This window comes from Gavialis gangeticus, unplaced genomic scaffold (assembly GCF_001723915.1).
Source record: "Gavialis gangeticus isolate Ggan-Ray unplaced genomic scaffold, GavGan_comp1, whole genome shotgun sequence".
In the NCBI taxonomy this organism is placed as follows: Eukaryota; Metazoa; Chordata; order Crocodylia; family Gavialidae; genus Gavialis; species Gavialis gangeticus.
The window spans coordinates 11468848-11482116 of NW_017729015.1; the positions used below are offsets into that span (position 1 = coordinate 11468848).

General features: G+C 44.1%; 1 protein-coding gene across 1 annotated transcript in view; it reads left to right on the forward strand.

Annotated features, from left to right (window-relative positions):
- Nucleotides 1-4597: 4597 nt before the first annotated feature.
- The window catches only part of SFPQ (splicing factor proline and glutamine rich), a 25318-nt gene continuing 16646 nt past the window's right edge, over nucleotides 4598-13269 (forward strand). Inside the window, exon 1 of the mRNA XM_019512071.1 lies at nucleotides 4598-4630. Coding sequence (XP_019367616.1) covers nucleotides 4598-4630 — 33 coding nt within the window. The remainder of the gene's footprint in view (nucleotides 4631-13269) is intronic.

Sequence of the window (13269 nt, forward strand, 5' to 3'; positions counted from 1 at the left end):
CACGCTTCCTTAGCAAATGTAGCCTTTATCAATTCAAATCCAATCAAGTCAATAGGTAAAATAGACCCTAGGTGGGGTGGAGTTTTAAAGTTTTGGGGTGTCTTTTAAGCAGCCTGTTGTTTCTTGTTTTGGGGGTTGCTTGCCTTTTGTTGTGGGCTGCCCTGAGCTTTTCTGGATGGGGCAGAATATAAATCTAAATACTAGTACTAAATGGTCTGGGCCCTATATACCGAAGGGACCGTCTCCTTCCACATGTTTGACCTTGATCCCAAAGGTCAGTTGAGAGCAATCTCCTGCATGTTTCATCTGTGCGCCAAATTTGCCTGGTGAAAAGGCGTGGGAGGTTTTCAGTAGTAGCCTGTCTGCTCAGGAACTCCCTTTGTTGCCTGCCAGAGCCTGAGCCTGGACATCTTCAGGAAACACTGCAAAATATTTTTACTTGGGCACATATTTAGCAAGCAAGGCTGAGTGGGATACTTCAGATGGAGTGTTTGTTGTAGACCTCATATATCTTATTTAATGTTTTATCTGCTTTTGTAAGTTATTTTGTCTTTTATTGTAAGGCACCCGGAGCCTTTTTGAGGCAGGGTGTCATATAAATCTAATGAATAAATAAATAAAATAAATGATCCTGGCCAAACACATTTTTAGTTGGGATAAGTACATCTACAGTGCGGAAAGTGAGAAAAATAGATCCATCATCAAGGCTTTGTTCCCCATGTAAGTATTTAAATACTATGACCAAGTCCCTGCTTAGCCTTCTTTTAATAAGCTTGATAGATTGAAGTCCTGAAGTCTTCACCTCTGATACATTTTCCAATACTTAACTCATTCTCATGTCTCTTCTCTTAACAGTCCTTCAGCAGTGTCCTTCATGAGCTATATGAGATCACGTCATGCGCTCTTTTTCCCCACAAATAAAAAACAAAAATATTTATTGCAGACTTCTGCATTTTTTTATTAGTGACAAATATTTGTTTTCTTCTTTATAATCTTCTAGTCTTGTTTCCCTGTGTTTCATTTTTTTAATGGAAATGTTTATATTTTGATAATAATATTCATGTTTGAAACCGTGAAAAGGAAATATATCCTCTATACATGGAGTTTACTGAAATCAGGGCAGTGTGGCAAAGAGCTTTGTATTGAGAGTGAAGGGGAAGATGAACTGTCAGATCCCATCAGTCCAACTCAACCTCTTTGGATGGGCTGACATTGGCTTAAACAGCAGTTCAGAGCTGCTGGAGCATCCTGCAGAGCTGATATATCTGCAGCTTCTGTCTTGCTCAATAAGAATAAAGAACGGGATTATCTTTGACAGCTATCTTACACTTTTGTAACTTCTTTTGATCATCAGTGACAAGATTTGAAGTTCTGATAAAAGAAATGGGAACAGTGCTAACTATACAAGAACAATATTGTTTATATTCCTAAATCCTGGAGAATAACAATACGGTGTATGTCTTAAACATGATTCCTCTTAATAGGACACACAGAAATTTTACAAAGTAATCTCCCAGTCATGCAGCAGGATGAGTGTTTCTTGCAAGCTGGTAAGCATGCTTAACTCGAATTGATTTAATTGCAAGTGGTGGGACTTTGACAGGCCTACAGAATACAGGCAAGCATCACTTCGGCCACCGGTGCAATGCAGTCTTTTCTGGAGAGAGTGGGGGAATACCCACAACCAGGATGAAGGAAGGACCAGTGGTTATGATGCTAGTTTAAAAAGACCCAGACTCAGTTTGCTGCTGTGCTGTAGAGTATCTGCTCAACCTTGGACAGGTCAAAGATTTTCTTTGTATCTCAATTGCCCATCTGTGATACTGGGGTAACAATATTTTCCTCCCACAGTGGGGTGAGACTAGTTGTGTGAAAGATAGTGAAGTGCTCATTAAAAAAAAGACATTTTTTTTTGCAATTTCTTGGTCTAATAAAAGGTATTATTTTGGAACCAAGAGTTCTAGGTTTTTGCATTTCTTTTTGTCTCACACGGCTACCACATACATGCATGAAGTGCTCAGAAACTCTTATAATGGACCGCAAAATTACCATAGATAAATAGTTCTACCCTTGCACCTTAGATTAGAAATGCAGGAAATAATTTTGTCTTCTTGGATCTGGGTCAGAAATTCCACTGATCCCCTTTGAGGCTCAGTGGTTCCCCCATTTCATCCAGCCTCATAGGCTAGCCACTGCCCACACTTGGTCCCATAAGCAGTCCTGGTCAGGTCAGTGATCCAGAGTGGCTATGGCACTGGGGCTGGAGGAGAGGGCACTGGGCAGGGAGGAGAAGGAGGTGGAAAAGTGAGGGAGGGGAATGGCATAGTAGAACAAAGTCTTCTGTGATCAGTTCTTTGCTTGTATGATGTCCCCAGTTTGCAGCTATTTTCTTGCACCTATAACACATCAACAGCCAACTCTTTCTCCTGTGTAAGTCACCTTTGTGACGGTTTGAATTTTCACTGTGAGCTTGGATCTCCTTCCACTGGAATCAGCAGTCAAACTTCCATTGACTTTGGGGGAAGCAGTATTTGGTCCAGAGAAATTAAAAGTGAAGAAGCCTCTTCCCCAGGTCACAGGGTCCAGTCCTCAACAGAATGCATAATCCAGCCACTGCAAGGCACCTGCAGCTGTCTTCCCTGCAAATCTAGGATTTTCTTTACTCTTTTCCTTAGTGTCTGGGGCTGGTTGTGATCTAATTTACCTCGGCAGGAATCAGAACTGGCTCCATTAAATTCCAGCAGTGTAAAGCCAGAGTCAGTGCAAAGGGAATGAGGCCCCCTGATCTTTGTCTTTGCTTTGTTGTCACTGCAGTGCCCTAACTGATCCTGCATAGCTTTCTTACCCATCTGAGTTAACAGTGCCCTGCAGGCATGTTTGTTATGGCATACAGGAAAAGCCACTGGAGAGCAGATTTAATCAGTCCTAAGGCAAGGAGAGAGGAGTGGAGGAGGGGAAGAACTCTGATTTTCAAGTAACTCAGGGAAGTTGCTGAGCGCTTTGCAGGGAAATCTGAGCAACCTCCGAAGTAAAACTTAGCCACCCTTCCTGCTCCCATCTCTTATCCTTATGTACCAGATGTTGCCATGTGGGATTCTCCCCACCTCCCCACTCATTATCTTAGTTCTTGAAAGTTATGAATTGGTATTGGAGAAACAGGGCTTGAGCCCTGGAATAATCTTCTTTGGCAATCCCTCCCAGTTGAGGATTGTCTTCCATGATTGTTTCATGGAAGACGCCTGCGTGTGACTTCTTTATTGTGGAGAAGCTGCTGCACGTCAGCTTCCACCTGGCTCTTGATGCAATGGGACCTTAATTCAATGGCAAGGAGACCAAGACAACTGGGGATCTTGTGCTGCAGCTTTCATCCGCCTTCGCAGCTGTTGAGATTCTAATATCTTCCGCCTGCGCTGCCATCGAGGACTTGCAGGCCCATGGCTGGGGGCTGTGCAGGCTTATAATAGCAGCCGCCTGTACTCACCATGTCACAGCTCTGTCAGAGGATCTATGTGGCTTTTCAAGGGGGAAAGCATTGCCATCTGCTGTCCCCACCACGTCCTGGTGGTACTGCTGCTTGGTCTGTGACTGCTTATCATCAGCCCTACCCCTGCTTATTTCACAGCTAATCTTCCCTGAAGGTCATTCCACTATCTGCCACCGGTGGACATAGGTTCATAGACTGTGAGGCTGGAAGGGACCTCAAAGATCATCGTGTCCAGCCCCCTGCACCAAGCAGGGAAGACAACTGGGGTCAGGTGACCCTAGCGAGGTGACCGTCCAGTCTCCTCTTGAAGATTTCCAGGGTAGGCAATTGTACCACCTCTGGAGGGAGCTTATTCTACAATCTGGACACCCTAGTTGGGATCTAGTTTTTCCTAATGTTAAGCCTGAAACCGTCTTCCAGGAGTTTCTGACCATTACTCCTAGTTTTCCCCAAGGGTGCCCTGGTGAACAGTTGCTCACTGGCTACATGCTTGGTAGCAGTACAGCTGGGTGAGCTTCCGCCCCTACAGACTTGAACTACAGCACTCTTTACTTTCCCAGGCTTGCCTCATGCCCCAGGCTCTGCCACAGTGCACCTCAGTCCTGACCGTCCCCCCATTATAATCTGCCAAGATCAGTTTTTCAAAGGTCAGCTCTCTCTGTTCATCCATTCCTGCCTCTCATGGTCTGATTTTCTAAAGATCTGTGCAGTCACAACTCCTTTGACTTTCACAGGTTGATGTAGAAGTGCTCCTTCGTTTCCCCAGCGGCATCAAGAGTTGGGACATATGCACCAATGACAGTGGCTTGTTGTCTCCCTGCCAGTTTAAGATTAAAAATCTTGAGGCACTCATTAATTTTGATAGGGAACTTGTTGAGTTGGCTTTTGAGTTCATCCTTGATGGAAAAACCAACTCGATGAAGCTGGCATTCTCTTTCCTGTTTATCCTTCCAGAAGAAGGTATAGCCAGCCGTCTCCCTTATTCTTCGAGCTGCTCATATCCTGCTTGCCTGGTCTCGCTCAGTGCAATGACACCAGCATTGTGTCACCTGAGTGTCTTGAGCCACAATCATGGTGCAGTGCTCTGGGCCTTCACTGTTAGGCTTGTCCACGATGGTCCTGAAGTTCCAAGTCCTGAAGCTGATTGTTTGTCTTTGATAATTTTGACTGCAGTAAAGGTAGTCCCACTGGATGCAGTTATCCAGTCAGGAAAAAGGTAGCCAGACTATGTTTAGGTACCTTTTCTAGACCCCTCCCTATATGGGGTGAGCAGAGCAGATCCTGAAGAGGGCTGCTCAGTTGCAGTGACAGCTGCTGAATCGTATTCCTGGCTCCAGGCACTAGATGACCTTGTTGTAATTGCCACCTTCGTGCCAGTTTATGACTAAGAGCCTCCAGACCTCACAATTCTGCTCCCATTGTCACTAGCTGGTCGGGAGGCTCTTAGTCATGAACTGTTTCCATGGAAGACACTTGTCCATGATTTCTTTTATTGTGGAAAAAATGCTGCACATCAGCCTCTATATGCTTCTTGACAGAATGGGATCTTGATCTAATGGCAAGGAGGCCCAAGGCATTAGAGATCTCATTCTGTTGCAGCCTTTGTCCACCTTTGGAGCTGCTGAGATTCTAACATCTCCCACTTGCTTGGCCACTGAGGACTTGTAGAGCACCAGCATGCTGATGATGCTGTAGTGTGTGCTTACTTGGAAACAGACCTTCAGACATCTTTACTGAGGCATACAAGAAAATGGGACTGATGCTTAACATTCAGAAGACTAAATCCTCCATCAACAAGCTCTTAATGAGCAGGCCCCAGCTCCAGTAATTCAGATGCATGGTGAGACTCTGAAGAACATTGAGTATTTCCCGTACCTTGGAAACCATCTCTTGCAGAAGGCTGACATTGAGAGAAATCCAGCTTCACCTCAGATGTGCTAGTGCAGTCTTCAAACACCTGAGGAAATGGGTATTTGAAGATCATGACATCAGATCTAAAACCAAATTCATTGTCTATCAAGCAGTCATGATCCCCACCTTAATGTACAGAGCTGAGATGTGGACAAGGTATAGGAGACACCTCAAGTCACTGGAGAAGTACCATCAGTGCTGCTTCTGGAAGATTCTTCAAATCCAGTGGATGAACAGATGCACCAACATTAGTGTCCTCTCACAAGCAAACATCATGATCATGACTGAGGTGATGATCATCGGACATCAACTTGGGTCAGCTACATCACCTGGATGTCTGGCTCCAAACTCTCAAAGCAAGTTGTATTCCCCCAGCTCAGTCAAGGTGTGCACTCAAAAGGAAAGCAGAGAAAGCACTTGAAAGACATCCTCAAGGCCAACTTGAAAAAATGCAACATTGATATCAACTCATGGGAGACCATGGCCCAGGATAGTCCAAATGCAGGATAGTCTTCTGCAAGAAACTCAGTACCTTAAAGTGATGACAACAGGAGATGGAAAAATGGGAGCAGCAGAAACAGTGTGTCGCGGACTAAATCAAAAACCCAGAACCACCTGCCCCATGCAGAAACATGTGCCTGAGCTGCAACAGAGTCTGTTGATCCTGGCGTTCTGGGCGCCACACTTCAAGAGGGATGTGGACAACATGGAGAGGGTCCAGAGGAGGCCACTCGCATGATCAGGGGACAGCAGGGCAGGCCCTACAAGGAGAGGCTACGGGACCTGAACCTGTTCAGCCTCCACAAAAGAAGGCTGAGGAGGATCTAGTGGCCTGTTACAAACTAGTCAGAGGGGACCAGCAGGCATTGGGGGAGTCCCCGTTCCCCCGAGCACTGCCAGGAGTGACTAGAAATAACAGTCACAAGCTGGCAGAGGGTAAATTCAGATTAGACATCTGGAAGCGCTACTTCACGGTTAGGGTGGCTAGGATCTGGAACCAACTTCCAAGAGAAGTGCTGCTGGCTCCTACCCTGGGGGTCTTTAAGACAAGGCTAGACAATCACCTTGCTGGGGTCGTTTGACCCCAGTACTCTTTCCTGCCATGGCAGGGGGTCGGACTTGATGATCTGCTCAGGTCCCTTCCAACCCTACAAACTATGAAACTATGATCCTGGATAGGCTTTGTTAGTCACCTTCAGACCTACAGATAAGACAATTGTGGAAGACAATCAACCTTGACTCTGAGGGATTCCTGATGACTTTCATAGGAGCTGTGACTATATCCATCAGACTATCCTTCACTCATATTGCTAAAGCCCTGACACAGGATATTGACTCCCATGGGTGCACTGATCCTATCCCCTCTTGCTATACAGTTAATAATTTAGCTATTCTGTATTTCCCAGGGGCCACGGTGTGCCTTGCCTAGTACACCCCGCCATCTTAAGTAGGGGACCAGTGTAGAGAGAGAAAGAGGGAGAGAGAGAGAGAGAGAGAGAGAGAGAGAGTGTGTAGCTGAATTCATGCACCCACAAATCTTTCCTCCCATAATCTAAAAACAGTAGTATATAAAGACAAACTAGCTTTCTTCATAGCAGAGTATATTTATTTCAATACTAGGAACAAAGCATTTAGATAAAAAGCATTTTAATCCACATGCATGTCTTCTCACATGAATGTAATATTTGTATTTCAGCTTGGTCCTCCTTAAACAACTTTCTCTCCCTCCCTCTCCTCCCCGTGTCCAAAGTGCTCCTTTAAAAACCTGTTACAGTTATGTTGATCTCTAGTTGTGGGCCTTTTCCTGTTCTAATTCAAACCAATTTTGTAGGGTAGCTGGATTGGAGGAAAAATCTTCAAAGGTAATAATTCCCTCATTGCCTCTTAACAAACCTCAAGTATTCACAAAATAGTTTTTTATCTTGAGCAGTGGTTTTCAACCTGTGGTCTGTGGACCCCTGGGGGCCCACATACTGTGTCTAAGGGGTCATAGTCAAAGATGACTATGATCAATTAAAAACATGTGAATACCCACACTTACAATTCAAAAGTGTGTGCACCGCTGTTTGAAATTTCCAAAGGGGCCCGCACCTCCATTCAAATTTGTGTTATGGTTCTGCAAAAGAAAAAAGGTTGAAAACCACTGATTGTGAGTCATCTGTTCTCCTTCCTACTAGTTTTCCACAACAATCCCTATTAAATTTACCTAGTGTGTTCATACAAGAAACATCCCAATAACTAGCTCAGTGTATGAGAGACATCCATTATTACAAACCAGTTTCAGATTCAAACTGCCTTGAGGAGTTTCTAATTTCAGGCACCAGTTTCTCTACAGTGGGACACATGCTAAGTTCTGAATGATCTGTCACATTTTTCTGTGTGCGCGTGTGTGTGTGGTTTAGCAGTAAACTGCCTAGTGTGAACATTTACAAAATCAGGCAATTGTTAATTGAGGTCATTTATATTTAAATTCCTAACAGCTGTGGGAGTGCCTGTTTGATTTCATGCTCAGCACACATGTTCACAATGTACTTGTCACATTGGTAGATGTTGAGTCATATCCTGCTCTCTCCCAGATCTGTGTAACTGCAAAATTACTCCATGGACTTTGGTTAAGCTATTCTAGATATGTAAAAGTCTAATGGAGAGAGCAGAAAATCAGCTGTAGGTCTGGTGCAATTTGCCTCTGAGGAGTTTTTGAGGCTGGAATGGAATTCCTTCAAGTTATTGGCCCGTGTGCTCTTTTCCCTGATGCTTTAAAGACAAAGGCATTGGCTTAACTTTAAGAACATGCATAGGTCTTTGAAGGGGGGAGACCAGTGCCAGGAGAATGGGGAAGTAGGTTGGGCAGAAGGGGAAAAAAGGGATTTTTTCCCCCTGTTGCTGGCAGTCAGTGCGTTCCTGAAACAGGAGCATTCACAAGCTGTAGCATTTGCATGCAAGCTAGTGTAATTGAAAATGCTATTAGTAATCTTCCTCTTTTATTTATTCTTTCTATGACTATGCAAAGCACCGGTATTGTCAGTACCCTAAATGGTGCATCCTAAACTTTGCCAAATGCATAGAAAAAACAGTGGGTCAAATTAACGCGTGGTGTCATTCCAATAAGTTCAGTGAAATGACATCAGGGATGAATGTAGACTATATACAGTAACGTTGTGATGGGTGTAAATGCTTCCCCCCCCCAACACTTTTAAAATTTGCTGCTAGGATTTCATGACAAGGCTTTGCGTACAATTACTTAGCCACTTTCTCATTTGGGCTAGCTCTTTGCCCCTCCTTGTCTGTGCTTGTGTGTTAAGCTTAGAGTTAGACATGCAGATCACTTTAAAGGTGGGCACACATATGCAAATCACTGCTTTTATGCAATATAAAAATTATCAGAAACTGTTACTGTTTAGTCCTTTTTTTGTGTTTATTTGGAAAAATAAGTGGAATCCTTTTCCTGCACCAATAAAGATGACAGGAAAAAGGAAAGCGCTTTCCAGTTTCATACCTCTGTGGGAAAAGAAAGAGGCCAGCAAGGCAGCACAAAAAGAAACCAACAGATTCATGCTCCATGAACTTCTGTGCTCCTTCAATCAGTGATTCTTAACTTGGGTCCCATGATCCCCTTGGGTATCTTGAGATCCTTTTAAGGGTGCTAAAAAGGTGCTGTACAATATTCGTACTATTGGGCATTTTTACGCATGCACTGAGTGTGTGTGTGTGTGGGGGGGGGTGCTTTAATTAGAGCGGCGCTCAGATCTGGTCTAATTAAAGCGCCCAGAGAATCTCGTGTGTTAGCTTCCCCACACTTCATAGTGACAGTGGAAGCACTTTATCTAAACCTTATCAATGCTGATATGTGAGATGCGGAGGTTGGCTGGAGCGCGGTAATTACTCCACTCTGGCAGACTCAATTAATCGAGTCTGCTGCAGCACAGTGTAATTACAGTGCGTCAGAGCAGCCTCTGGGCTTGTGTACAGGCACCTATTATGTGTGCAAACACCTGCACATGACTCATAAGATAAATTCAGATTTCAAATAGGAATCTATAGTCTGAAAAACATTCTGTCCTGTTGTGGTTTCTCTGTGTTCTTTGCAAGAGAAGAATTGCTTTATTATTTTTCTGTAGTCAAAAAACAATTGAAAGTGAAGAGCTGGCATTTTCCGGGAGGTGCCTTGTGTCTGACAAGGTGTGTTTCAAGCCTATGGAGGTTGAAAACCACTGCCTGAGATCCATGGGGTTGGCATATCTGGCCTTTAGCAACTCCCCATACCCCTCTTTGCACTTGTGTGCTAATGCCCTGATACCTCCAGAGTGCATGGTGTTTTACGTTCTCTTCTGCAGCTTTCTTCTGGGTAGTTCTGCAAGGGGGGGGGAATATGTACCCATGCTTGGCTTACTGGTAGTATAAAATGATGTTGTAGACACAATAGTCCAGAAATTATGCAAGAGGCAAGGATTTCTTAGGGTGATATCTTTTCTTGGACTAATTAAACTTTACAGTTGAAAGCTTGTCTAACTCTATCCCAACTATGTAGTCGGTCCAATAAAAGATATTATCCTAAGAAATCCCTACTTCCTGATAACATTTATCAAGGCATTTTGGTGCCTCAGCTTTTTCCAAATCATTAACTTAAGCCCCTTCCTCTTTTATTTATTAATTGATTTCCTTTTTTCTATTTGCACATTTCCTTTCTATTTATAAAGCCCATTTTCCCCAGTATACTAACGTTAGCTCATTTAGGGGTTTCTGCTGCTCTTATCTCTGCTCCCAGGAACCCAAATAGATCCTGAGATTTCTTGTTTCATTGTCTTCTCCTTTTCTGATTCCCATTCATTCTCATGTTAACCTCAAAAATCTCCTTTCAAAGCCCCACCAGCTGATTCATCCTCTTTGTATTCTTATTTTAAAGGAGCTGTAGTCTGTTGTGCCCTAATCAGGATTTTTTAGAGGTTTTTTTTCACATGGGTGGTATTTAATGCTTCTTTGCTGGCATCTTCCTAAAATTAACATTCCCGAAATCTTGTGCCCTCATGTGACAGCATTCTGTCAATCCATTCTTTGTGATGCTCTTGTGCAGATGGTCATTAGTCCCACCTTCCCTATCATTCTTCTCTTCCAGGTACATTCCTCTTTATCAAAATGCTATACATCTCCATTGAATTCTTCTCTACTTAGAATATCCACTTTCTGGAATACATAGATGTCCCTTAAGCCACTCAGGGACCTCCTTGATGATGCCCATCTGACTGTCTTTGTTACCCAGTGGATATCTTGATTGTTTACATCCTTCATGAGCAGAGTGTCCTGTCCCCAAGACCACCTTGAGAGTAGATCCAAGGAACTTTTCAATGTAACTAGCCTTCTGTTGTGGGGGGTCCATAAGAGACGCTCACAGTTGTTTCACCATTGCTTTTCATTCTTTGTATTTTTATCAAAGATTGTTGAAAAATAATGGCTTCCTCAACTGCAGATCATTACTTGTTATATATACTGACTGTTCTCCACTATCTACTGGCAGGAAATAACCTCATGAAATGAAGAGGACAATGTTAGCTGTTTGCATTTTGTTTAGACTTGAGTCAAAATTTTCTTTCCCCAGTAATGCAAGCTCTGAGACACCTAGTGGTGGAAATGTTTACTGCTCTCAGCAAGGGCTTCTCTCATTTCAGAAGAGTATCCATTTTAAAACGTAATTCTGGATTTCATTCTGCTACCGGCAGAGGGAGTTGAAGCATTCAACCTTTCGTATTTATCTAATTTTGGAAATGGTTAGAACTGTACGAAAGTTTTCTTTCAACAAATTCGAAACGATGCTAAAACTCATTTTATACACAAATCCAATCTCCACCTTGGCATATCGAAGGATTTACAAATGTTTTGTGAACAAACAAAGGGCTGCTTTAGAATCGGACAGGTGAAGGTTATAGTTGCAATGTGAAATCAAGCAAAGCACGCAGTTTTGATTGGGTTTCACTTTGGCTTTGGAGGTGTCATCAAATCTGAAACTGAATGTGAAACAGTAAGGAGCCATTGAAACCTGCATGGGATGAAATCCTGCAAACTAAAACCCTAAAAATGTCATATGACTCAGATAACAGCTAGCGAAACAGGTCTCTAGTATGGCTTAACTGAAGTCAGTAATACTATATATTCAACATGCACTTGGGGCCCATTGTCTGTATTACTGTATGGAAAGCTGTGTAATTCATTTAAATATCCCAGTTGAATGTTGCCTGTTTACTACTCTTGTGGGGCCCCTCAGTTATAATCTTTGAGCCCCAAATCCACATTTTCTACTAGCATGGTGACAAAGGTTTCTGAGTGCATCAATTTTCAGGCTATTAAAATCTGATAATACTATCAAACTATTACCTGAGTTCAGGGCTAAAGCACAAATTTACTTAATGTTCACATGTAATATGAAAGGTTTGTTAATTGTCTTTATCTTTTATAGGGGAAGTTTTCACTTGTGATACCTTCTTTTGTCGATTAGGCTACATTAGGGAACAGTACAGGTACTCCTCACTTAACATCATCCTGGTTAACGTTTTGTTATAACGTTGCTGATCTGATCTATTAGGGAACATAGTCATTTAAAGTCGTGCAATATTTGTTATATAACATTGGACCGCCACCTGCTAATAGGTAACTGCTGTGACATGTGGGGATCAGGTACTGTTTTGACGGAGACATCTTCAACCTGCGCAGGCTCCAAGTGAGCTCCAAAGTCCAGACAGCCACGCTTCACGACTTCCTCTTTGCTGATGACTATGCTGACAGGCTGACATGCAACGATCCATGGACCTACTCCTGTCAGCCCGTGACAACCTCGGAGTCACTATTAACATGAAGACGACTGAAGTGATGTTTCAACCTGCACCTGGCACAACACCCCAGGAGCCACACATCTCAGTTAAAGGCCAACAAGTGTCGATAGTTGACAAGTTTGCCTGTCTAGGCAGCACACTCTCCCGTGCTGTCCGCATTGATGACGAAGTCAATGTGAGATTAGCAAAAGCTAGTGTGGCCTTTGGCAAACTCCATACGTCAGTCTGGGACCGCAGAGGCATCAGAATGTCGACAAAACTGAAGGTTTACAAAGCCATCATCCTTCCGACCCTCCTTTATGCCTGCAAAACCTGGACCATTTACCAGTGTCATGCCAAGAAACTAAACTACTTCCACTTGTGCTGCCTGCAAAAGATACTAAAGATCAAGTGGCAGGACAAGATTTGGGACACCGAGGTGCTCAGAAGATCAACTCTCCCCCGTATTCACACCCTGCTGCAACTGGCACAGCTAAGATGGGCCGGCCACTAGGCTTGCGTGAAGTGGCTAGTATTCGCTTCAGATTCAGCCAATTCGGGGGACAGTGATTCGATTTGGTGATTCGAATCACTGTCCCGATTCGATTTGGCCAACTCTGATTTGGAGATTTGGCTGCTGCCGAATCTCCAAATCAGCCAGGGCCATCCCCTGCCCCTCTCCCAGCCCAGCAATGGCTGCCCCAGCTCCCAGCACTTGTTAAAAAAAAAATCCCTGACTTAATGGGTGCTGCTGGGCAGGGGGTGATCCTCACTACCCCCCACAGCATGGGGGGCTCCCCCTGCTCCCCCAGCCCCACCATGGGTACCCCACCCAAGCCAGCTCTCGCCCTTTAAGAAAAAAAAACCCCTGAAAAACCCCAGACTCACTGTTCCTGCTGGTGGGGGGTGATCCCTGCTGCCCGTCATTGCCTTGCACCATGTGGGGGCTCTACACGAGCCCCCAAAGCCCCAAGGTTGCTGCATGAGCGGAGAGTCCCGGGTTTTTTTTTTTTTCCGTAAAGCGCCGGAGCTGGCTTGGGTGGGGCACCCATGGGGGCTGGGGGAGTGACGGGG